The sequence below is a fragment of the Panthera pardus genome, unplaced genomic scaffold (assembly GCF_024362965.1).
Source record: "Panthera pardus isolate Hobbes unplaced genomic scaffold, ASM2436296v1 HiC_scaffold_13, whole genome shotgun sequence".
NCBI lineage: Eukaryota > Metazoa > Chordata > Mammalia > Carnivora > Felidae > Panthera > Panthera pardus.
The window spans coordinates 95,689,805-95,717,330 of NW_026526688.1; the positions used below are offsets into that span (position 1 = coordinate 95,689,805).

The window sequence follows — 27,526 nt, forward strand, 5'->3', positions numbered from 1 at the left end:
TCCAGGAAGTGTTTCCATTGTATGCTCTGCACACTCTGTTGTTGCATTTTGGCTGCTCTTTCCCACTGGTCAGTCCTCTGCAGAGCTCCTCTTTGCTTGCAGTAGCGGAGTGTTTGAACTTTTAACTGTGTGTGCTTTGAATTTTTTGTTGGAGTAAACCTGGAAGAAAGTGGGGGGTGGGGGGGTGGGATAAATGCCTGATCCCAAAAAAAGAGAAAAGGAAAGGGAACAACAACAAAAACCAAACAGGATCAAAAAACTATAAGGGTTATTTCTAAGAAAAATAAAGGGGTGAAAAAAAAGAAGAGAAAAATAATAAAAAAGCAGATCCAAAAAAAAAAAAAGAGAGAGAGAAAAGGAAATAAAAAAAACAACAGGTAACTAAAATCCTGATTCCAAAAGAAAAAGAGAAAAAAAAAACACAGGTGTCATTTAAAGCACTATATTTTCAATGCACTTGGTGCATGGGGGATGCTAGCTGTGCTGGTCTGGAGGAGAGGCCTGCTGCGTTGGCCCAGAGTCAGTCTTGCTCCAGTAAATAAGCAGTTGCCAGACAGGGGTGGGCAGGCATGGTTTAGTGTAAGTGGGTCTGCCTATACTGGGGGCTACTGTGCTGTTCTCTGAAGACCTACTGTGTTGGTGGTAAGGAGAAAATGGTGCCACACAGAATAGCGAGGGCAGTTGATTTGCCCTACGCCATAGTTCTCCCTTGTTTTTTCTTTGGTATGCAGCTAGGATTCAAAACCCAAAGTCTCAAAGGACTGGGCACCACGCATATCTGACCCTCTCCTCCAGAGTAGAGCCTCTGCACCCTGTGTCATTAGCCCTCTGTCCCTGAAAAACAGTCCCATGCCTGCATAGTGCACAAAATATATAGTGTCACACCGCTAAAAGCAGCAAAGGTTATATTCCCTCGGGGTGTGCCTCTGTCCCATGCTGATGAAAGGCCTTTGCCTGGTACCTGCAGGGTCTTTTGGCTTTGGGGAGGCAATAAACCCTCTTCCCAAAGTACTCCAAAAAGGGGAGTGTTCTCTCCCAATGTGACCTGAAATGCCTACACCACACTATGCACTTCCAGGCCAGCTTCCTCCCCAGGAGTGTGCACCACAGCTCTGCTCCAGAGAAAGTCATGCACTTCCAAAACCTCAGAGTTTGAGCTCCAAATGCTATTGCAGAAAAAACCCTGTGACGCTCAGTATTTCTTGCTCTCCAGTCCATGATCCAGAGAGATTTTCCTCTTATGCAAACTCGATGGTGCATTTTCTCAGTGCCACTCTCTCTTTCTCTCCCTTTTGTCTCCATGGAAAGGGTTCCCTCCCCTCCATGACACTGCCATTTTTCTCTCCCCCAGTTCACTTCCACACACCTGCCTCACTCTCTCCCTCCAACTGTAGAGATCCTTCTGCTACTCCGCAGATTGATTTCCTGGGTGTTTGAATTGATCTGACCTCAATATAGCTGTGTTTGAGGAATGAGGAAAGCCCAGTGTCCCCCTACTTCTCTGCCATCTTAACCCCTCCCTCAAGTATTTATACAGTTTTATGGATTAAATACCTAAATGTAAAAAGCAAAACTTTATAGAATTTGTTTTAAAGTATCAAAAAATCTCTCTTGAACATTTTGCTACAGAAGTAATTCTTAATCAAAATTCAAGTGCAAGCCAAAAAGGAAAAGATTGATATATTTGAATTTGTTAAAATATAAAACTTCTATTATAAGAATCAGTATGTCAAATGAAAGGACAACCCATACTCTGTGAGAAGACGTTCACAGTACGTATAATTGACAGTGCATTACTATTGAGGATACATTAACTTAAACATCAATAATAATATAGAAAATTAGGCAAAGAATATGAAGTCAAAAGTCAGCAATCAGGAAAATGCAAGTTAAAATAATGTGATACTATTTCTAAATACTTCTAAAAGAATGTGATCAGTGTGATACCAGTTATCAGTGTCAAAAATATGTGGAGGGATACCTGGGTAGCTGTCAGTTGAGCATATGACTCTTGATTTCGGCTTGGGTCATGATCCCAGGGTCATGGGATTGAGCCCCACATCAGGCTCTACTCACTCTGTGTGGGAAGCCTGCTTGGGATTCTCTCTCTCTTTCTCTCTCTCCCCCTCTGCACCTCTCCCCCACTCGCACACACTCTCTTTGTCTAAAAATAAATAATAAATAAAAATATATAATGAGTATAATAACAAGGTAAAGAAGTTACAATACAGTATGATACAATTTGTATACATTTTAAATATTTTAAACAGTAATGTGTATTGATTGTGAACATATTTTTTTTAGTTAGCTATATTCATATCAGGATATTTAGTAAAGTGAAATGTAAATATATATATATGTGTACATATTATATGTATTATATACTATAAAAGAATAAAATCTAAAAATTAAAAGGACTGATATACCTAACTTCAAGTTTAGTGATTGCCTTTATTTGTAAAAATTGGGTATTAGAGACATTGTAAGTGTCTGTCACTAAGGAAATGGATAGGTAAAATGTGGTGATTGCATCCTGTGGAATAACTGCATCATTTGGAAACTTGTATTTACGTCAATCTAAAAAACAAGGTTTATATTACAGTAAAAAGAGATATAGATCTATAGCATAAAAAACACAAGCATGCAAATAATAATATATATTTTTCCAGTATACATATATATGTCCAAGAATATATCATAATGTAATATGAACCTTAAAAATGAAGGGGAATGAGAGAGGGATTGGTAATGAACAGGAAAATAAAAGAAACAAATGAGAGCAGTCTTTCACAGCTAATAGTGATAATGGGCCATGGGATGAGAAGTGTGATTAACTCAACTCTGCACTCAGGGTTCAGAAAGAGTGGAAGAAAAAAGAAGAATGTGATTTATGATGTATGTAGTATAAATCAGGGTATGATGATTCTGGAAGGAAGATGAGTAAGGAAATTGGTTCACAAAGACCTGCAGTCATATGATGAAAACAGAAATAGAAAACTGAAATGCATATAAAAGATTCTATGTAGGAAAAATGGTAGAACTTGGTGATATTGGGCGAAAGGGCAGAGGAAGAATTGTAGGATTTTATTGCTAACGTTAGCTTAATGATATTAGAAGAAACCAAACTGAACCAAAGGCTCAGAAATTATTTGTCTTGTCCATGGTTGTACGACAAATTCATGGAGCCAAATTAGAGCTCATAACTTATAATTGCTAGTCTAGTGAGTTCTAAACCTGGTTTTCTGACAACATTCACAGCAGTCAAGAATGAGAGTTAATTATTAAAGGACCAAGAGTGGTTACATTGGTTTTTGACACCTGCATGAAGTTTCATTTGGGTTTTGGACATTTGGGCCTAAAGATTATAAGTTGAGGTTAGAGATCAGTAAAGGAAGTAATGGTTTTCTAAAGCTTAGAAAGTCTTAAGTGTATAATTGTCCATGAGCAACTTTGCCATATTTGCTGACAATATTCCATAGCATAACATTAAGCAGTTCGTAGTTGTATACATAAAACTATGCTTGCTTTTCCTGCCACAGATCTGAAGAAACATAAGGATAAGCAGATGCTTCTTTTAGGGAAGAGGGTGTTGCTTTCAAGTTTGACAGATTCTGAATGATGGGGCATATTGACATTACCAGAATTTAAGTTTTGAGATGCCCCTGTAACTATGCCAAGAGTAACTAAATTAAAAACTCTTTTAATTCTAGATTTGTTTAAATTTGTACTCGTACTGAAAACATATTAGTTTCATTTGCTGTCTGGTTTTATGGTGCAACAAAGATTAGAATCATGGGACCTTATAATGAAAGCTTTTATCATTTTCCTTTTCAAGAGTTTCTGCTGATGCTCTGTCATAGGAGATAAAACTCTTCAGCCTAGTTTCTATGAACCTTTATTCACCTGCCCCTTCCCCAACCTCCCAGTTACGTACACACTGCTCAAAATAGTTATTTTATGGTTTCTCATGGAAAGGCCTTTGGTTTCTTCCTTTGGCTTTTGATCATTATTCTGTTTCTCAGAAAACTTACAACTTTCAAAACCTGGTTAAAACCTGCCTTCTCCAAGAAGACTTTTCTCAATTCATTATACCAGATTTTTACTTTTCTTTTCTTGTGGATATACTCAGCATTTATTTATTTTAACATGAGATTTTATGCTGTTTTTCTTTGGGTGCTTTTTTGTTATATTTGTTTATATTTAGCTGGTTTATGGAAACAGTTATTTTTCAGTTCATATGTGCTCAGATTTTTTTATCTGCCTTGTAAAATCTTTGAAGGAAAGGATTGTCATTTGTGTATCTCTTTGAGGAATAATTTGTAAAAAGGACATACTGTAAACTTGTAAAAGGACATACTATAAAGATTGACTAAAGCACTTGCATAGAGATCCATATCATCAGATTGGCACCATCAGAATATTTATTTTAAAAAAAATTAGCCACTAAGGAATGATCTTATTAGCAGATACAGATATTATCTTCATATAAAGAATCTGTAACTTGTCAGTCAACTTATTTAATACTTATTGAAAACTTAAACATGTGTGCTCTGAGTGTAGAAACAGTCTTTAATAAGTTTATGTATTATACAGCCTCAAACTTGTTGTAATTGGACTCATTTCATTTCACACATCTTCTGTGGATTTAACAATTTCTAAAGATGGGGTCCCATTCCATTTTTTCTAGCTCAGTGTTCTTGTTATCATTTCTACTCCCATAGGTCAGAGGTACTAAACTGTGTCTTACCATATCTCCTGTATCTTTTTATGTTTATGAATGGCACCATCCAGTTTCTGCTTTAGAAAAGTAGGAGGCATCCTAAATCCTTTTCTTTCCTAGCTCTACCTTATAAATATCTCTCAGATCCTTCAGTTTTGTTTAACTATGTTGGTACTGTGTTTCCATAGTCCATCAGTGCAGCAGTAACCTCCAAATTGACTTACCCTCCACATCTTCTTTTTTCATACTGTCATCAAAATGATTTGAAATAAAATCTGATCATGTCAGTCTCCTTTAGTGGCTACCAAATGCCTGTAGGATTTAATTCAAATTACTCACTATGACATTAAAACCTTCTATGACTTGACCCCTGGCTACTTAACTCTATATTTTGTCAGTCATCCCCTCAATTTTCTGAACTATTTTGTTTCCTAAACACACCATGCTATTTCATAACTCCCTACTTTAGCTCACATTGTTCAGGCTGCCTAAAATGCCTTTCTCTGATAAATATCCTCTCAACTTTCAAGGTTCAGCTCAGGTGTCACATCTTCTAGAAATCTTTTTCTGAAACGTTATGGTTTCTTCTTCCTCAAGTAGGAGCCAAACATGCCTTTCTTTGTGCCTCAGCTTTGGACTGCACATATATCTGTCACAGCATTTTTAACACTTTAACGTACATAATTCTTTACAAATTAATCTGTCCTTGCTAGTTCATAAGATCCTCATTTAGCCATTTATATCTTGCCAACATCTAACACAGTGTTAGACACATGGCAAGTACTCAAAAAATTTTTTTTGAGTCATTAAGTTAGTTAATTAAGTAATTGTATTTCATTGGAGGGGCAAAACTAAATTTTTGTGGGTTTTTTATTTGTGTACATGACTATTGGCCTTTTGGGGTCACAACTGTTTTCGTGGACTGTAATTATTTAGAAAAACTATATGTTAAATTCTTCAGTTGTGGAGTAATGTAGATCTACTTAGTAGTTTGATTTCTAAAACAACACACCTAAAAAAACAATTTTTAATATAACAGTAGCTTTGCAAACTGAATTAAAAGATTTTTCAGTGTTTCACATTATGGATACTGGCTTTAAACCCTATTGACTTTTAAATCTGTTTTTATTACCAATCATCTCCAAGTTTGAATGCATGATAGACACATTTAAGTATTTTTTTAAGTTTAATGTTGTATTTAAATATGAAATAAAATCCAGGAAATCTTTAAAATGTGATAGTAAAATGATTTATAAATAAATGATTTTATTGAAGAACGTAAGAGCTGATGTGGTAGAAATGTAATTGTTGATAGAATTTTATTATGTTTGATGCAACAAAGGTTAAACTACATAAATCACTGTCTATGTATATTCATTGTGTTTATCATTAATCTTTTTTATAGATGCATACTTTTTTTTTCAAAAATGTTGTGCCAGTAGTTTTTGTATGTTTTAGAAATACACAGATGTACCTTTGCCAGGTAATACTTTTATTTTAGCTGAGATAACAGATTTTTCTCAGATGTTTCATGTTCAAATTTGAATAATATTTTGTCTTCTATTATAAAAATGCTATGGAAATCTGGAATTTATGGATCACTCTTTTGATTCATAGTGTTTCTTGGAAACTATCCCATGTGAGAAATGGTCCGGAGCAGATGTGCTTAGTCATAAGAATTGCCAGACAGTTGCTTATGTGTTGGCAGCTAGTTTTCTGAGCATAGAAAGCATGTTTTTAAGATAAGAAATAGGGCTTTGTTGGCATTTTCCTATCTCCTCATACTGTTTTACTTTAATGTTATTTAAAGAGTTACTTAATGTCACCTCCTACTCAAAAATGTTTATATCTTTTCCTTTTCATCTTTAACAGGCATAAGGAATATTAGACTTTGCTTCTGGAACATACTAGTCAGGAGTAGGAACAAATCCCTAATTTTATTGTTTGGAACTTTACCTCTAATAGGGCATTACTGGTTTATTTCAAAATACGTATCTTATTGGTAAATATAATTATATTGTGCAAATACTCCACATTTGCACACCTAATCTAAGAGTGTGCTTCTGTGTGGTATAAAGTTTAAAAAGCATAGTCTTTGAAGTCAGACAGTTCTACATTTGTATTGTTTTTTATATTCTGTTGACTTGGACAGGTTGCTTAACTGAATGAACTTCAGTTTCCTCATCTTAATAATAGAAATAAAATGAGCTTCCTTGTAGTGCTGCAGTATACTATTTACTTTTACTATCTTTGATTTCCTCCATTCTGCTTTAGTATCCAACCTATGTAGGTAGGCTTGTATAATATTTACAAAGCATATACCTGTAGATTTGGGAGTTGGTATTCATATAATAAATAGACAGTAGATGTTTCCCTCCTGAGCTCTGGAAGATCCATCTTACCTTTGTTGTTGCTATTCTTTCTAAGACTAGATGAAACATTCCTTTCTGTTTTCCTCCTCTCTGTTGTTATAACCTCATGTCTTGTTAGCTATATAACCCCAGTTTTTTGTTTCTTATATCTGATTCCATCAAATATATTCATTCTTTTTAAAAATCTTAGTCTGTCTTTTGTGGGGTTCTTTCAAGACCTCTAGTATACAGATGTCCCCTGATGCTTCCTCATATTACTATATTTTCTCCTTACCCTTTTCTGAAATTGCTTGGAAGAAGTATCGTATGTACTATAGTCACTCTTCCAAATTTCTTTCAGCTTGGATTTGATCCTACCTCTCTATTCTTCTCCTCAAGATTACTGGTACCATTTGTGCCTGAAAATAAAATCCTCCATTCTCCTCTGTTGATTATTTTTCTACCCTTGAACATTTCTCTACTACATCTTTAGTGTTTGTATCCTGATTTCCTCTCTGACCTTTTTGGCCATTTCTTTTCTTCCTTAGCTTTTCCCATTTCCTTAGCCTACCTACTCAGATAGTTCTCTAGTTATATTATACACATCCCCACCTTAAATGATCATATTTATCCTATCCGAGTTAAACTTTAATCTCAATACTGTTGCCCAAATATGTACCTCTGGCCTTGATAACTTTGTTGAGCTCTATACTTGAATTTCTAGAGCAGGAGTTTTCATACTTTTTTTTTTTTAAGGAGAATCCTTTAAAAAATCATACACATAGAACCGCAATATATAAAACTGATCAAAGTTGAACTGCTATGATTGAGGTAAGGATTGCAGGTCTTCCCCATCTTATAACTAATACCATCATCAAACCTAGGAATTTTGCTTATTCTTCTCTTTTGCTTTACTCCCACATTCAAATCTTGTAGGCTCTATATCCAGATATCACAAATCCAGTCATTACCTTTCTCACCACTATTCCAAGCCATCACTATCTCTTGCCTGTATTTGTCTTCTATCTGGTCTCTCTGTTTTCACTCTTATTCTGCTGTAAATCATTTTCAACATACCAGCCCAAGTAGTCTTCTCAAACTATAAAACACATCACTCACCTGTTTTAACATTCAGTAGTTTTCATTGTAGTTGGAACAAATTCCAAAATTCTTACTGTGTCTTTTTTTCTGTAATACATTCCAGCTAATTGTCATTTCTTACAGTACCCTTTTAATACTATTTACATTCATTGTTAATTCTCTCTGCCTTATAACTCTCCCTAGATTTATTTTAACTTGAATTCATTGTCCTTTAGATCTTAGCTCAAATATCCCTTCCTTAAACAGGCTGTTCCTGATGACCCACGTCTTTCTCTCATTATTCTATACCATTTGCTTCATAGCATTATCACTTTCTGAAATTACTTCATTTATTTATTAACATACATATTGTCTATATCCCTCTACTACAATGTATAAAGTTTATGAGGACAGGAGCTTTCTCTCCCTTGTTTACTCCTGCATCACCAGTACTGACAATAGTACTTAGTATAGTTTACATTAGATGTTCAATAAAATAAGTCTAGGGCTCCAAAAATACAAAACTGAATGAGTCACCAACACTTGAAGCTCAACGTGTCCTGACTATATTCATAGTGTCTGACATATTATAAACATTCAGTAAAGATTTGTTGAAAGAATAAGTGGATGGAATCTTGTAAATTTTATCTTGGTGAAATCTATGCCATCTTACCCAGTGGAACTGCTTACCTATTGTTACCATCACCCTTCACCTTTCCTGCCTCTGTCTCATTTATTATGATCTGTTGGTTAAAGAGGACCCTCATTATAGTCCATCCTTTTTCACAAATGCCAGATTTAAATTCCTAAAGTACAGCTCTGATCCTGTTATTTGAGCAGCTCCCCCATTTCATTTAAATTTGTACAGATCACTTAACTTGTTAATTGAGGCACATTGTAACTACCCATTACATTTCCAGTCTTGTTTCCCATCTTCTCTAAATACGTCCTATACTTTCCTATCTTTATGCTTGTATTTGCTTTGTTCCTTCTTGAAGCTTTCTCTTTGTCTCTGCTTGTGAAATCCACCATTCCTGTATCAATTCTCATTTTAAATACCTCCTACTTCCATAGGCTCTTAACTAAATGCAAATGTACTACCTACTCTGAATCATAATACTTTCTTGTAATCTTTTGTGATGCTTGAAGTGTGCTGTGTGCCCCTCCTAAAGATTACTGTATCTCACCTATCTTTATGTGCTTCCTACCACCTTACAAAACATCTTTTCTGTCTGGAACATGACAGGTGTGTGGTAAAAATTTTTGAATATGCCCATTGCCTAAGCCTGTTTCATAACTGAAAATTAATATATTCTTCAGAGTATCAGTGGTACTTAAAGTTATATGACTCTAAAACTGTATTTGTAATCATTTCTTAGAGTATTTTTGCAAAGTTAAACATGTTGATTGTGTAGTCATTGTGTAAAATCTAAGACAATGGCTGTATATCAGAATCAACTGTAGTGATTCTGAAAAAGAGATGACCAGGTACTATTCAGTCATCTGAAACAGGACTCAGAGACTATGCATATATAGTTGCAAAAAGCTTACTTTCATACACAGAATATAGAGAACCACTACTAGTGTGATAAAAAATTATATTCTAATATAGAATTCAGAATTTTGAACTAAATTGTGTATAATTTTGAATTAAAGTTATGTAAAAGTTATACACAAATGAACTATTTTTAGACTGCAAAACCTATTTTAAATTTTGATAGCTAAGTACAGGAATTATTAATATCCGTTGCTTTCACAGTTTCTTAATAGGCTTCTGCCTTTTGAGTAGGTTTAATCATTAGACTATGACTAAAGATTGAAAGGAGAAAAAAATTAAAGCTTTTCCAAAAATAAATAATTAATAAATTTAAAAATAAAATAAACTTTTGCTATGATTTTTACTTCAGTTTTCTAAAAGCAGAAGTGGTCGTAAAAATTCATAACTTTGGGAGAGCCTGGGTGGTTCAGTTGGTTAAGTGTCCACCTTCGGCTCAGGTCATGATCTCACAGTTAATGGGTTTGAGCCCCGTGTCGGGCTCTGCGCTGATAGCTCAAAGCCTGGAGCCTGCTTCAGGTTCTGTGTCTCCCTCTCTCTCTTCCCTTCTCCTGCTTGCATTCTATCTTTCTCTCTCTCTCTCAAAAATAAATAAACATTAAAAAAAAATTTTTTTTAATTCAGAATTGTCTACAATTATATTTGGGGATTTTCTAAAGTTTTTTAAGCATAAATGGTTTTATTATCCTGGACAATTACAGAAGTACTTATTAAAGTACCTTATGTATGCCTTTTCTTTTACATTTAAAAATTTTAAATATTCAACAGTAGCCAAATTATGGAAAGAGCCCAGATGACCATCAACTGATGAATGGATAAAGAAGTTGTGATATTTCTCTCCCTTTCTCAATAGATAGATGTAGATCTGTATCTCACCTTTGTGTGCTTTCTACTACCTTTTATGTGTGTGTGTGTATATAATATGTGTTTATACATATGTGTATATATATATATAGATGTATGTATATATGAAGAAAGCTATCTCACACACACAGTGGAATATTGCTCAGCGATAAAAAAGAATGAAATCTTCCCATTTGAAGCAATGTGGATGGAGCTATGGTATATTATGCTAAGTGAAACAAGTCAGAGAAAAACAAATACCATATGATTTCATTAATTTGTGGAATTTAAGAAACAAAACAGATGAACATAGCAGGGAAAAAGAGGCAAACCATAAAACAGACTTTTAACTATAGAGAACAAACTAAGGATTCTTGGAGAGGAGGTGGGCAGGGGGATAAGCTAAATGGATGATGGGTGTTAAGGAGGGCACTTGTGAGCACTGGGTGTGATATGTAAATAATGAATCACTAAGTTCTACTCCTGAAACTAATATTATACTCTATGTTAACTAACTGGAATTCAAATGAAAACTTGAAACAAAAATGTATGTATGTATGTATGTATGTATGTATGTATGTATATTTTGGAATATGTATCAAATCAGTCAAACTGGGTTTTTTTTTATTCAGAGCCTTACGGTTTTTCATCATATGAAAGAAATATTATAAACATTTCTAGGATACTGTTGAAATGCCCTACAAAAATATTTAAGATTTTATTGTAATACAACTTAAGCTTATTGTATTTGATGTTAAATCTCAAAAAATATGTTTTGATAATTAAGACATTTTAATTTCTGCCCAAGTTAATGCTATAAGTATTATACTTATTGTATCTTCTATACTTGGTTATACTTTGCTTAAGAGAGCAAAGCTTTATTTTTAAAAAAAATTGGGGGGGGTCACCTGGGTGGCTCAGTCAGTTAAGCATCTGACTTCGGCTTAGGTCATGATCTCACAGCTCGTGGGTTCACGCCCTGCACTGAGCTCTGTGATGACAGCTTAGAGCCTGGAGCCTGCTTCGGATTCTGTGTCTCCCTCTGTCACTGCTCCTCCCCTGCTCATGCTTCAGAAAGCAGGCTCCAGGCTCTGAGCTGTCAGCACAGAGCCGGACACGGGGCTCAAATTCACAAACCACGAGATCATGACCTGAGCCGAATTCGGACGCTTAACCAACTGAGCCACTCAGGCACCCCAGAGCTTTATTTTTAAAGGTTTAATTCAAATCTCTTTAATATTATAAGTAACAAAAATTACATTAATGAAAAATCCCAGATTTTTTTGTAATACAACTTAAGCTTATTTAGATAAGCTTATTTAAACAATTTAAGATTATTTACATTTGTGTTTGGTGTAAGAAAGTGATCCACTTTCATTTTTTTGCTTGTTGCTATCCATTTTTCCCAACACCACTGGATATTAATTGACCATATACTTGTGGATTCATTTCTGAGTTTTCTGTTCTGTTCTATTGATCTATGTGTCTATTTTGTGCTAATACCATACTGTCTCCAAGACTATAACTTTGTAATATAACTTGAAATCTAGAATTGTGATGTCTCCAGCTTTGCTTTTCATATACATTTTTATGTTAGAACTGTTGGTATTTTTGTGGTGTTGTTATTTCTCCTTTCTCATTTGTGATTTTATTTGGATCCTTTCTCTCTTCTTTCTGATAAATCTAGCTAGAAGTTCAATTTTATTAATTTTTTCAAAGAACCAGCTCCTGATTTCATTGATCTGTTCTATTGTTTTTAAGTTTCTATATCATTTATTTCTGCTCTAATCTTTATTACTTCCTTTCTTCTGCTGGCTTCAGGCTTCATTTGTTGTTCTTTTTCTAGCTCCTTTAAATGTAAGGTAGGTTGTTTATTTGAAATTTTTCTTGCTTCTTGAGATAAACCTGTAGTGCTGTATATTTCCCTCTTAGGACTGCATTTGTTGCATCCCAATGATTTTGGACCATTGTGTCTTCATTTTCATTTGTTTCTTATGTATTTTTTTAACTTTTTTGATTTCCTGATTGACCCATTCATTGTTTATAATTTTTTTAATGTTTATTTATTTTTGAGAGAGACAGAGTTGGGTGGGGGAGGGGCAGAGAGAGGGAGACACAGAATCCAAAGGAGGCTCCAGACTGAGCTGTCTGCACAGAGCTTGACATGGGGCTCAAACTCACAGACCATGAGATCATGACCTAAGCCCAAGTTGGACGCTTAACTGACTGAGCCACCCAGCCACCCTGACTCATTCATTGTTCAGTAGTATGTTGCTTAACCTCCATGCATTTGTAGTCTAGATTGTGTGTGTTTGTGTGTGTGTGTGTGGGGGGGGGTGAGTTGACTTCTAGTTTCATAGCATTGTGGTCAGAAAAGATGCATGGTATGATTCAGTCTTTTTTTTTTTTTTTTTTTTTTTAATGATTATTTATTTATTTATTTATTTATTTATTTATTGAGACAGAGAGAGTATGTGACGGGGGAGAGGCAGAGAGGAGAGAGAGAATCCCAAGCAGGCTCTTGGCTGTCAGCACGCAGCCCAGCATGGGTCCTGATCCCACGAATCGTGAGATCATAACCTGAGCTGAAGGTCAAGAGTTGGAGGCTCAACCAACTGAGCCACCTAGGTACCCCTAATTTCAGTCTTTTTGTATTTGTTGAGGCCTGTTGTGTGACCTGCTATTTGATTTATTCTTGAGAATGTTCCATATGTACTTGAAAACAGTGTATTCTGTTTTAGCATGGAATGTTCTCAATGTATCCGTGAAATCCATATGATCCCGAGTGTCATTCAAAGCCATTGTTTCCCTGTTTATTTTCTATTTATATGAGAATATAAATATGTCCATTGATGTAAGTAGGGTGTTAAAGTCCTCTGCTATTGTTGTATTATTATCAGTTAGTTCCTTTATGTTTGTTAGTAATTGTTTTAAATATTTGGGTGCACCCATGCTTGGTGCATAAATATTTATAATTGTTATATCTTCTTGTTGGATTGCCTTCTTTATGATTATATAATGCCCTTTCTCTCTTTTTACAGTCTTTGTTTTAAAGGCTAGTTTATCTGATACAAGTATTGCTACTCCAGTTTTCTTTTGACATCCATTTGCATAATAAATATTTTTCCACCCCACTCATTTTCAATCTGCAGGTGTCTTAAGGTCTAAAATGAGTCTCTTATTGGCAGCATATAGATGGGTCTTATTTATTTCATCCATTTGATACCCTCTGTCTTTTGATTGAAGCACTTAGTCCATTTACATTCAGAATAATTGTTGATAGGTATGTATTTAGTACCATTTTATTATTTACTTTGTGTGTTGTTTTTGGAAATATTCCTCGATCCTTTCTTATCTTTGTCACTTTTGGTTTCTCCTTTGTACTCAAAGAGTCTCCTTTAATATTTCTTGCAGGGTTGGTGTAGTAGTCACGAATTCCTTTAGTTTTTGTTGTGTGGGAAACCCCCTCTCCTATTCTGAATGCTAGTCTTCTGGATAGAGTATTCTTGGCTGCAGATTTTTGCCATTCAGCACTGTGGATGTATCATACCACTCCCTTCTGGCTTGCCAAGTTTCTGTTGAGAAATCTCCAGCTAACTTTACGGGTTTTCCCTTGTAAGCTAAGGACTTCTTTTCTCTTGTTGCTTTTAAGATTTTTTGCTTTAACACTATATTTTTCAAATTTAATTACAATATGTCTTTGTTTTGGCCTGCTTTTGTTCATTTTTGATGGGAATTCTTTGTGCCTCCTAGATCTGGATGTCTGATTCCTCCCTTCAGTTAGGAAGTTGTCTGCTATTATTTCTTGAAATAAATTGTCTGCCCCCTTTTCTCTCTTCTTCTTCTTCTGGGACTCCTATAATACAAGTGGTATTTCATTTGATGGAGTCAGTGGGTTCCTTAAATCTATTCTCATATTATATAATATTCTCTTTTGTTCAACTTCATTATTTTCCATTACTTTGTCTTCTAGATCACCAGTCGTTTCTCTGTCTTCCAACCTGATGTTCATTGCATCAAACCTGTTTCCAATCTCATTTATTGTTTTCTTAATCTTTTTAAACTTTTATTAATGTGGTAAGGGTCTCTCTGATGTCTTCTATTCTTTTGTCAATCCCAGTGAGTATTCTTATGATTGTTGCTTTAAATTCTTCATCAGGCATGTTACTTGTATCTGTTTCTGTTAGATCTCTGGCAATGGCCTTATCTTGTTCTTTCACTTGGGATAAATTCCTCCACCTTGGCATTTTATCTAAGTTTCTGCTTTCTTCTCTGTGTTAGAAAAGGCAATATGTGACCTGCTCCTGAAACTACTGACCTTATGAAGAAGAGGTCATGTAGTGCCCAGGGCTTGGTGCCTTAGAAAGTATCTCCAGTGTGTGCTGAGTGTGCTCTGCTATTGTGTTTCAGGCTGCTCTGTCCTTCAGGCCAGTCATCTGCAGAGGCTCTCCTTGCCTGCTCTGGGCAGTGTTTGGTCCCTGACCTGAATGTGGTGAGTTTTAATGAGGTGTGCTCTGGTCTGCTTGTAAAATGAGACCTGAGGTGGTGTCCACCTCCACCAGAACTGAGACCCTGCAGAACTCTCTGGTTGGGAGATGTGGTGTAGACAGGTTTGTGCTGCTGTTCTGGGGGAAGGTCTGCCACATAGGGACTGAGACAAGCTTGACTGATGAGAAGGGCACTCCTGCCCAGAGTGTAGGGGGATGGGGTTTGGTGTAAGCAATTCAGGTTGCGAATGCCCATGCTGTGCTGCTTCCCACAGGTGGCTCTGTGTTTATGCTGAGGGGCAGGAGAAGGAAGTGGCATCAGCCAGCTTCTTTGTTCCCAGAGAGGCCTGCCCGTAAATGATGCCTCTCAGGGACTTGCTCTGAGAAGAGCAAATAATCTCCCTACTGTGTGCCATAGGTGCTCTTCAGATCCCTGTTTCTCTATGCTGCCTGTCCCCAGGTTTTTTGCCTGCCTTCTCTGCCAGGAACAGAGGAGTGCCCTCTGCACTGTATCCCAGCCAAGCCTGCCAACCTTTAAAACCCCATGCTTTAAGCCTCACTGGTTGCAAGAACTCACAAAATTCAGCCCCTATCATTTTCTAAGCCAATAACTTTGGGGAAATATTCTCCTAGTGTATTCCCCTATGTACTCCCCTGTCCCTCACCCTTCTGCTTGACCGTGGCTCCCTCAGCAGCACCCATGATCCATTTTTACCCTAAACTGCATCTCTGCACTTTCTACCTTCTTCAATGTGGCCTCTTCACTCCCTTTAGTTATGGAGTTTGTTCTGTCAGTCTTCACGTTGATTTATGGCATATTTAGGATGATTTGATAGTTATCTAATTGTGTTTGTAGGACAAGACGAGCCTAGGGTCCTCCTGCTCTGCAGCCATGTTCGTTTCTGCTAACCAAATCTTAGTTAATATTTAGTATTATTGTTTATTTTTTATCAAATTTGTTTTTCTAAAAAAACTTTTTGACTTATAAAATTATGTACATAAGCAGACATGTATCTAAGACATTTGCATGTAAAATAGTATAAACATATAGTTGTTAAACTTCCTTCATAAAATAAAATTAGGATTATTTTTATTGCTTCCTTTAAAGGTTTTACAAGTCTGAATATTTGAAAGGACTGACAAAACTCCACAGAGTAGACTCATATAAGGCTTTTATTTAAATGCAAAAGATACCATGCAGTTAAAAAAAAAAGAAAGAAAGAAAAGCATAAACAGGCATAGAGAGGGCACAGGTGACATTCAGCCACAAGCACCCCTAGGATCTTTAGACAATGGCATACTTTGTCTCCAGAAGATTAAGCTACCAAGATGCATGTTTTTTTGCCCCTCTGATCACATAGTCCATCCCAGCTATCTAACCAGTACCAAATGAAAACCATCAGTTAAAATCCTGTTTGGGGATTACCAGGTGATATTCAGACTTTAAGCAGCACGTCATAAATCCCACTTTTCATTTCCTGGCTAACAGAGTTAGACATGCATGTATCCCAGTACTTTTTCAGCTATAATCTAGCTATACCACATAGGTCATGACAATTTAAATTCTAAATAGGGCAAAATTATGATGATAGTTTGCATTTGTATAAACTACAATTAGTTTATAAAAGTGCTTTAATATGCATTACCTTATTTGCACTTTATGGGAATTCTGTGAGCTATACAGGAAAATTGTTATTAATCTGGATTTTATAGCTGCAATTCTGAGACTCAAGAGGTTAAGTGATTGGCCCAGTTTACATGTCTTTTGTGGTGGTAGAGTAAGGTACAGAAGACAGACCTTAACAATTTGTATTCTACAATGTTTTTTAGTATTTCATGCCAAAAATAGAAAGAACTATTCACTTCTTATAAAATAAGGTAGGAATGAAAAAACAAATATATACATATATTTTATATAAATATATATATTATATATATAATATATATATATATATAAAATTACTACTTATTTTTCTCTCAAGCATAGCTTTTTGTGTTTTAGGGAAATTAGTATAACAAATACTTCCTGTATATTTTTCCTTTAATGAGTTTAGATTTCTTAAATCCTTTTTTTTTTTAATTTATAACCAAGTTAGTTAACATATAGTGTAATAATGATTTCAGGAATAGAATTCATTGATTCATCACTTACATATAACAGCCAGTGCTCAACCAACACATGTCCTTAATGCCTTTCACCCATTTAGCCCATCCCCCACCCAGCACCCCTCCAGCAACCCTGTTCATCCTCCATATTTAAGAGTCTCTTATGGTTTGTCTCCCTCTCTGTTGTTGTATTATTTTTGCTTTCCTTCCCTTATGTTCATCTGTTTTGTACCTTAAATTCCATGTATGAGTGAAGTCACGTGATATTTGTCTTTCTCTGACTGATTTCCCTTAGAATAATATACTCTAGTTCCGTCCAAGTTGATGTAAATGGCAAGATTTCATTCTTTTTGGTCACTGAGAAATATTCCATTGTCTATAGATACCATATCTTCTTTATCCATCATCAGTCGATGCATTATTTCGGTTCTTTCCATACTTTGGCTATTGTCGATAGTGCTGCTGTAAACATTGGGGTGCATGTGCCCCTTCGAATCAGTATTTTTGTATCCTTTGGATACAGATACCTAGTAGTGCAATTGCTGGGCTGTAGGGTAGTTCTATTTTTAACTTTTTGAGGAACCTGCGTACTGTTTCCCAGAGGGGTTGCACCAGTTTGCATTCCCACCAGCAGTGCAAAAGGGTTCCTCTTTCTCCACATCGTCGCCAACATCTGTTGTGGCCTGAATTGTTAATTTTAGCCATTCTGACAGGTGTGAGGTGGTATCTCATTGTGGTTTTGATTTGTGTTTTCCTGCTAATGAGTGATGCTGAGCATCTTTTCATGTGTCTGTTAGCCATCTGGATGTCTTTTTTGGGAAAGTGCCTGTTCGTGTCTTTTGTCCATTTCTTCACTGGATTATTTGTTTTCTGGGTGTTGAGTTTGAGAAGTTCTTTATAGATTTTGGATACTAACCCTTTATCTGATATGCCCTTTGCAAATATCCTCTCCCATTCTGTTGGCTGCCTTTTAGTTCTGCTGATTGTTCCCTTCACTGTGCAGAAGCTTTTTACCTTGATGAGGTCCCAATAGTTCATTTTGCTTTTGTTTCCCTTGCCTCCAGAGACCTGTCAAGTAAAAAGTTGCTGTGGCCAAGGTCAAAGAGGTTGTTACCTGTTTTCTCCTCAAGGATTTTGATGGCTTCCTATCTCACGTTTAGGTCTTTTGTCCGTTTTGAATTTATTTTTGTGTGTGGTGTAAGAAAGTGGTCTCGGTTCATTCTTCTGCATGTGGCTGTCCAGTTTTCCCAACAGCACTTGCTGAAGAGACTGTCTTTTTTCCATTGGATATTCCTTCCTGCTTTGTCAAAGATTAGTCGGCCATATGTTTGTGGATCCATCTCTGGGTTCTGGGTTCTGTTCCATTGATCTGTGTGTCTGTTTTTGTGCCAGTACCATAGTCTTGATGATTACAGCTTTGTGAAATAGCTTGAAGTCTGGAAATGTGATGCCTCCAGCTTTGGTTTCCTTTTTTCAGGATTGCTTTGCCTATTTGAGGTCTTTTCTGATTCCATACAAATTTTCGGATTGTTTGTTCTACCACTGGGAAGAATGCTAGTGTGATTTTGATAGGGATTGCTCCTTTTAATGACTGAAAAAAAAAATTCTTAAGACCATTGCAGGAATTTTTTTCTTTGATTTATGTAGAAGAGAGATTCCTATTTCAAATGAGAGAGTATATATTTGGAAGAGTTCATAAAATTATTATTCTAAGATTTCCACACATGAATATTAAATTGGATATGAGGGACCTAAGTTAAATGTCAAGATATAATTGTACCTGTTACTCTTTATTTCCTCCTTTTATGCTCTTTTATTCATTTATGACTTTTACTTGTCTACTATATGCCAAGCACTGTGCTATCTCCTTAGATTTTAAAAAATAGTAAAATGTGATTTTTGCCTTTAATGATCTTATATTCCATATTTTTTTTATAAATTCACATTTCCACAAGCGAGTAGGTGTTAATAACATACAAAGTATTATGTAATTTGCAGACTGGCATTATAGGGCCTTTTGACTAGAAGTTAAGGAAGACTTGAGATGTGGAGATTTTGACCTATGTCTTGAAGATGATTGAGGAACGTTTCAGAAAAAGAGGAAGAAGTCTAGGCCAGTCAAACATGTAAGAAAATAGACAATGATGTGTTTCAAGAAACAGTGAGTTTGTGCTCTGTTATATTTGAAACATAAATTATGTGAAGGGAATTGGTAAAATATGGGACTTTTTGAGGCCAGGTGATGACTAACCTTTATGCCATGTAGAGGAGTTGATTGTGTGCCCAAAGAAGTAAGTAGGAAATTCAGAAAATGTTATTAAACACGAATTTTTGCCACTAGATACCTTTTATTTGCAGAGAAGATGCATTATAGAGGATGAATTAAGGAGGAGACCCACAGTGAAGCCTTCACTTTGGAAAGTAGTGGAATAGTTGTGGGAAGTAATGATGGGGCCAAAGGTTGGGCCATGAAGTGGAAATGGAATACAATTGAAAGATAATTTTAGAATTAGAATCATTAGGAAAATTAGAATCAGGAGACCATCTATTTAGGGTTTTGGTCTTTGAAGATTGGCCAACCACTTCCTTGTTGTTGGATGTGAGATAGCTGAGACAGTCTTGTTATCAAGTGAATTGCATTAGGCCTACATTACTAGTTAGTGACAGAACTGGGTTCGTGACTCTAGGGTTTTCCATATTGCACCCTATTCTGATTGTGTCTCTAACCAATAGTTTTTTTTTTTTTTCTTAATCATGCCATAAGCTTGCATTTGTTTATAGTTTATAGTGTACTTGATGTACATTATCTATTTTGTCTTGTTCAGCAACCTATGAAATAAATAGAATAAGCATTATTATCCTCTATCTGAAGGTAAGAAAACCAAATCAGTGTGGGTGCTATGCTTCTTTAGAATGTATCCAGTTTTATCATTGCTACCTAAATATCTTACTCCTTAAGTTTTTCCTTTCAAAATATATAGAATGTAGGAGTGCCTGGGAGGCTCAGTCAGTTAAGCATCCTATTTTGGCTCAGGTCATGATCTCATGGTTCATGGGTTCAAGCCCCGCTTCAGGCTCTGTGCTGACAGATCAGAGCCTGGAGCCTGCTTCGGATTCTCTGTCTCATCTCTCTGCCCCTCCCCCACTCATGCTCTGTCTCTATGTCTCTCAAAAATAAACATAAAAAATTTTTCTTAAATGAATAAACATTTTTAAAAAATCAAAGTATATAGCATATTATAACTGGTAGGTTCATTTATTAATACATTTATTAGTTGCTGTCCTGAAATTATCTCTAAACTTAAAGTAGATTTTAAATGTGTTGGTTTAAGGTGGTCTTGGTTTTAGCTTTGTTGTTTGGTGATCCATTTTGCAAGTAGAAAGGTCTGTTTCATGTCTGATAAATTCAGATTTTTATAAATTGGGTTTATTTTTTATTAAAAAAAATTTTTTAATGTTAATTTTTGAGAGAGAGAGAGACAGATCATGAGCAGGGGAGGGAGACACAGAATCCGAGGCAGGCTCCAGGCTCCGAACTGCCAGCACAGAGCCCAATGTGGGGCTCAAACCCACCAATCATGAGATCATGGCCTGAGCCGAAGTCGGACGCTTAACCGACTGAGCCACCCAGGCGCCCCATAAATTGGATTTATTTAAAAATAAAAGCATTTCCCTAAAATGCTTAATTTTATATTCTTGAGACCACTTTTTGTAGACAGTTTCTGTTTAAATACCAGTTTCATGTTTAATTTGTGAATCCTTGGGCAAGTTGGTAAATCTCTGTCAACTTCACTCTCTTGACTTTAGTTTGATAGAATAGTCTCAATAGTACTTAATTCACAGAGAGAGTTAATTATATTAGTGAGATGATTGCAAAGAATTTAGGACAGTTCCTGGTATATAATGATTATCTGATACATTTTAGCTATTATTAGATTTTTATTTCCTATTGTTTTATGCCAATCAGAATGTAATTATAAATACTGTTAGCCAAAAGTAAATCAGTTAACATTTATTATGAATTTTCCATCAAATAGTTTTTTTAGGTTCAACAGCACTAATATGATTTATATTTAATACCTACATAAACTATAATTAACAAATAAATATGGTCAGTTCCTATACTAAAGTAGTTTTGTTCCTAAAAATGTATTTTTTTTACATAACCCAGGTGTTTTGTATTCATACTTAGTGCTTAATTGGTAGGATATTAAAAATATTTTTTATCTGTTTCAGAAAGTCTCTCTATCCTAATATCTTTTTCTATGGGGAGTCAAGATACTGAAACTTGACAGTAACAGAACATTCAGTAAATTTGTTATTTTTGTCCTTTGCCACTAAATGTCTGAAAACATTAATAACTATTATACTATCTCAAGACAAATATTTGAATTCGTTATGTTCGGTGGCTATATAATACGTCTGGTGTTTAAGGAATGATTAAGGCACTGAAGCTTTGGTTCATTTTTATAGAAAAGCCAATTAGTGATACTTCTTCAACTCTATAAATTCAAGAAATTACCATAGCTATATTCTACTTAATACTGTCATTCTTGTTAGGTAATTTATTAAGATGATAAAGTACTTTTTCATGAAATATGAATCATTTGAGTATGAAATATAATTTTTCCAAATAAAGTAGTAATAACTCTCACTTTATACCCTTGCCCTTTAGTGATATTTTTCCTTTTCACTCTCTTCCACATGCATTTTATTAGTAATAAAGGGCTCTTTTAGTATCTACCTCTTAGATCCATTTTTAGGTGCACTAGAGGTAGTACTGATTTTATCATATTTGGATTTCTTTTCTAATACTTTTAATTATTTATGGTCTGTGAAAAGTGTTTATTAATTTAATTTCTATTTTAGGCAAGCCAAGTTAGATCTGAGAAGTGCAGCAGCAAAAGTGGATGAGTTAACCAAAGTAACTGAAGATCTTCAAGGACAGATGCAAAAGAAGGTATTTGCCTCTTTTTAGGGCAGTTGGTAGCCTATAGCTTAGTTTTCTATGAATTTTGTTATTAAACTATTTTGGATTAGGTACTGAAGACAATTGCTGGAAAATGAATTAAAAATCATTTTGAGGGGTGCCTGAGTGTCTCAGGCGGTTGGGCGTCTGACTTTGGCTCAGGTAATGATCTCACGGTCTGTGGGTTTGAGCTCCGCATCGGACTCTGTGCTGACAGCTTAGAGCCTGGAGCTGCTTCGGGTCTGTGTCTCCCTCTCTCTCTGCCCCTCTCCTGCTTGCACGCTCTTTCTCTCTCTCTCTCTTTCAAAAATAAACATTAAAAAAAATTCTGTTGCCCTAAATATGAAATATGAAATTAGGAAGCTAAAGTATAATTTTGGAGATAACTTCTTTCCATTTACTTTATCCTGAGTTAATAAAACAGTAATCATTCATAAACACATCATTACTAAAAGACATATTAATGCAAGATCAAATTTGATTAATTGGGAATATGTAAATGAAGAGAAGCATTTAATACTACATTTTGTATTATTTTTAGAAATATGTATTGGCATAAGAAATTGTTTTTTTTATGTGTAATAAGGACATTTCACGAGAGTCAAGGAATGGTCAGGCTTTAGATTTAGGTGGGTCTAATTATTAAAAAGTCTAGCTCTGGTACTTACTAGCTGTGTAACTTCTCTAAGCCTTATTTCTTAATCTGTAAAAGTTGCTTACATATTTCTAGTAATGGTAGATTCATGAAAGACTTGCAAAACTTCCCATAGATAACAGTTATGAAAATTGGATACATTCTTTCAAACACTGGAACATGTCCCAAAACAGAAAAACACTGAAAGAGGTGTGAATTATAAGTTTTTTAATTTCTGAACTGAGAGTTTCACCAATCCCCATAGTTGTGACTTGAGAAAACAACAGGTTTATATGGACTTAAAATGGCCAAAATCAATGTTTAAGGCTGGAAAAGCAGTTGAAAATTTGAAGAAAAATTATTAGCAGCAAAAGAAACACAAAAAAGAGAGAGACCTAAATTCTGAGTACAAATTCTGACCAAATCCGTGTCTAACAGCCAAACTATGCATAGTGGAGTGGGACAGGGAGTCCAGTGAAGAAGTAGGCAGTAGACCTGAAAGCAGTCTACTCTTGAAAGATAGAGCTGTATGGAACTAGATATTTGAGTTTGCTGCTTTCTGTAATTGAGTGCATTCCTGAAATGTGTGCTATTCAGGCAACAGAAAGCTGAAGACTTAATGTTTGAAGTATCAAAGGACAGAACCCAGAGCAGCTAGAAATTACAGAGGAATCTATAATAGCAACAAAATCATGAAGAGAATGAGTCCTTCCTCTGCCCAAACTTGACAGATCCTCATATTAGGCAGGTACAGGAGAATTTCTAGGAAGCCTAGTTCAAAAACAAACAGTGGAAACAAATAAGTGATCAGAGTTGGCAGCTGCTCCTACCGTAGGGGAAACATTTCAGAGTTTGCACCTAAGCAAGATAATTGCCTACTCACAAAAAAGCCAGTAATGCTCAACAAAATAGAATCCAATGTATTATCTATATTTTCCAGTTTTCAACCAAAACTTCCTTGACGGGAAAGTGTGACTGACAGAGTTGGGGTCAGGGAAACAGTCCATAGAAACTCACTCTTAGCAGGCCCAGCTCTTGGATTCAGCAGGCAAAGACTTCAAATAATCTGTTATAAATGTGTTCAAAGAATTAAATTACAGTAAAATAAGGTTTCAGTGAAGGAGCAGAAAGAGATTTTTTACTGAGAAATAGAAAATAATTTTAAAAATAGAAATCTTGGAGTTTAGGGGTGCCAGGATGGCTCACTTGGTTAAGCGTCCGATTCTTGGTTTTGGCTCAGGTCATGATCTCATGGTTTCATGAGTCCGAGCCCTGCATCAGGCTCTACACCTGCTTGGGATTCTCTGTCTCCCTCTCCTTCCGCCTCTCCCTGACTCATGCTGTCTCTGCCTCTCTCAAAATAAATAATCTTAAAAAAAAAAAAAAAAGACATTCCGGAGATCAAAAGTATAACAACCAAAATAAAAATTTTATTAGATGGTTCAAGAATAGATTGGGAAAAGCAGAAGAAATAAGCAATTAACTTGAAGAAAGATCAACATAAATTTTCCTGTCCAAAAAACAGAATTTAAAACGTGGAAGAAAAGTGAACAAGTCCTCAGAGATCTATGTGAAAATATGAAGCAAGCCAACAAGAGTGTAATTGGAATTGTGGAAGGGAGGGAAACAGAAAAGATATCTAAAGAAATAATGGCTGAAAACTTCCAAAATTTGGTGGTAAACAGGTGAGATAAACACAAAGAAAATTACTTCTAGACACATCATGACAACACTGACAACCAGTTATAAAGCTAAAACTTGAAAGCAGCAACAGAAAAATGGCATGAACATGGGAACAGTGATAAGAGTAATGGCTGCCTTCTAATTAAGAAATGTGGAAGCAGAAGGAGTTCAAGATGGCAGAGTAGCATGGAAGCTCTCATCTTGTCTCGACAGTGAAACGCAAATACATCACCACCAAGCCATTTTGCACATCTAGGAAACTGATCTGAGGTTTAACACAACAATCTGCATAACTGGAGCCACAGAACTCGACAGGTATGTGGTGTGGAGGGGTAGACTGAGGGAAAGAACAGCCACGAAGGGTAGGAAGCTGTTTTTGCAGAGGACAGGGAAAGGCAGGGGAGAGTGTGGCGCCTAGGGAGAGCGCAGGAAAAGTACTCCCCCTGAAAGTAGCTGGAGAGAAAGACAAAGAGTGAAAACTCTCACAAGGGGCTGAATAAGAAATCTGTTCCCCAAAATGACTTATGGGGAGAAAGGAGAGGGTTTCAATACCATTAGGATTCTATAAATATTAGAGCACAAAGTCTGAAATTCCAGAGCCCAGTGCTGGGCGGTGGTCTGGTGAGGAAAAAGGGCAAATCCCCAGAAGAAGGCAATGGGGTCTGAGGGGTCCATGTGCTACACGGAGCGAAGTGGTTCCCCTGCTTGGAGAGCATTAGGTAGGGTCCATACAGCCTCCCACAGGCAAAGGTCCCAGCGGACCCCGGAGAGCAGCCACCTTTGCTGGTATTGAGACAGACACCAGAGTGCAGTGAAACCTGGTACCAGCTGTGTGTTTGAATTGCCACAATCTCAGAACCTCTCCTGCTGCGCAATAACACAATCGTTTTCTCAGGCAAGCTGGTGCCCAGCCATTGATCAGTGAGACCCTGCCTGAGAGAGTTGAAGCAGGTCCAAGCCCCAGGGTTCTCTGAAGTGAGGGATTTTAAAACACAGCCATGTCTGCGATAAAACTATGGAGGGAGGTGCTGCCTGGCAGGCTGACAACTTGGACACAGACAGGATAAAGCTGCAGAGTAGACAGAGGCCTAAGACAAAGGAGGGGTACTTGATCATAGGTTGGTTAGAATGCAGAGTTCCTGTGCCAGACTAGGAAGCTAGGCGAAGCCATTTCCACCATTCCTGTATACATGCATGTGTGCATACTAGCCACACTGATCCACCCCATTAAGTTAAGTGGTGCCACCTAGTGGAGAATGGAGCCGTTACACTAAGCCCCGCCCAGCTATGCCCTCCCAACACATCCCCTAGAAGACCAGCACAAGTCTCTGAATGCTTTATAGAGTGTTTCATAGTTCTAGAGGAAACTGGATGTAACTTCATTCAGGTTTCATTCTGTTTGCTGGTTCATATACTTGTTTGTTTTTTTCTGTCTTTGTTTAAATTGTTTTTTTTCTTTGTTTTTTTCCTCCTTTTCCTTTTCTCGCATACAGTAAGAGAAAATTTTATTTTTATTTTATTTTTTCTTAAAAAATTAATTTTTTATTGTAAATTTTCTATTTCACTTTATTTCATTTTCTTCTATTTTATTTACATTTTTTTAATTTCTAAATTTTATCTTACCTTTTTTTTCTCTATTTCCTTTTTTTTCTATAGTCTATCACGCTTCTTTCCAGAAGCAGACCAAACATACCTAGGATTTAGCTTCCTTTATTTGACTTTTTGTTTTGTTTTTAAATTTTAAATTTTTATTTTTTATTTCGTTAATTTTTTCTTCCTCCAAAATGACCAAATGAAGGAATTCACCACAAAAGAAAGAACAGGAAAAAATGATAGCCCGGGGCTTAATCAATACAGATATAAGCAAGATGTCTGAACTAGAATTTAGAACCACAATAACAGGAAGGCTAGCTGGGGTTTAAAAAGCATTGAATCCTATCTATGGGGGAAAAAAATAAGTAAAATCCAGTCAGGATGAAATTAAAAATGCTACAACAAAGATGCAATCTCTAATGGATGCCACAGTGGCAAGGATGGACAAGCAGAGCAGCAAATCAGTGATACAGAAGACAGAATTATGGAGAATAATGAAGCAGAAAAATAGAGGGGGACAAAGGCAAGAGAGAACGATGCAGGACTTTGAGAATTTAGTGACTTGTTAAAAAGGAATAACATCCAAATCATAGGAGTCCCAGAAGATGAAGAGAGAGAAAAGGGACAGAGAGTTATGTGAGCACATTACAGTGGAAAACTTGCCTAATCTGGGATAGGACATAGACATCAAAATCCAAGAAGCACAAAAAACTCCCATTAGATTCAACAGAAACCAATCATCACCAAGGCATATCTTAGTCAAATTCATAAGATAAACAGACAAGGAAAGAATTATGAAAGCAGAGAGGGAAAAAAAAGTCGTTAGCCTATAAGGGAAGACAGATTAGATTCACAGCAGACCTATCCACAGAAACTTGGCAGGCCAGAAAGGAGTGGCAGGATATATTCAATATGCTGAATCAGAAAATTATGCAGCCAAGAAATCTTTATCCAGAAAGGCCATCATTCAAAATAGAAGGAGGGATAAAGAGTTTCCCAGACAAAAACTGAAGGAATTTGTGACCACTAAACCACTAAATTTTAAGGGGGAGTCTTTGAGTGGAGAAAAGATGAACCAAAACAAAAAAGATCAAAAGCAACAAAGACTACAAAGGATCAGAGAGTATCACCAGAAACTCCCAACTTCACAGGAAACATAATGGCACCAAATTCATATCTTTTTGTACTCACTCTTAATGTCAATGGACTAAATGCTTCAATCAAAAGACATAGGGTATCAGAATGGATAAGAAAACAAGACACATCTATATAGATAAGAAAATAAGACACATGTATATTTCAATACAGATTGAAAGTGGGGATGGTGAACCATCTGTCATGCTAATGGTCGCCAAAAGAAAGCTAGAGTAGCCATACTTAGACAAACTAGATTTTAAAATAAAGACTATAACAAAGAGATGAAGAAGAGCTTTATATCATAAGAGGTCTATCCACCAAGAAGATCTAACAGTTGTAAACATTTATGCTCCAAAGGTGAAAGCACC

At 36.0% G+C, this 27,526-nt stretch overlaps 1 protein-coding gene across 4 annotated transcripts in view; it reads left to right on the plus strand.

The window, feature by feature from the left end:
• SCLT1 (sodium channel and clathrin linker 1) overlaps positions 1-27,526 on the plus strand; it is a 220,471-nt gene that overhangs the window by 79,859 nt on the left and 113,086 nt on the right. For all 4 annotated transcript variants that reach the window (XR_002072497.2, XM_053901255.1, XM_019419585.2 and 1 more), the window contains one exon: positions 22,012-22,102. Coding sequence is in view for 3 of the 4 variants with exons in the window: in XM_053901255.1 (XP_053757230.1) it covers positions 22,012-22,102 (91 nt within the window). In the remaining variant the exon portion in view is untranslated. The remainder of the gene's footprint in view (positions 1-22,011; positions 22,103-27,526) is intronic.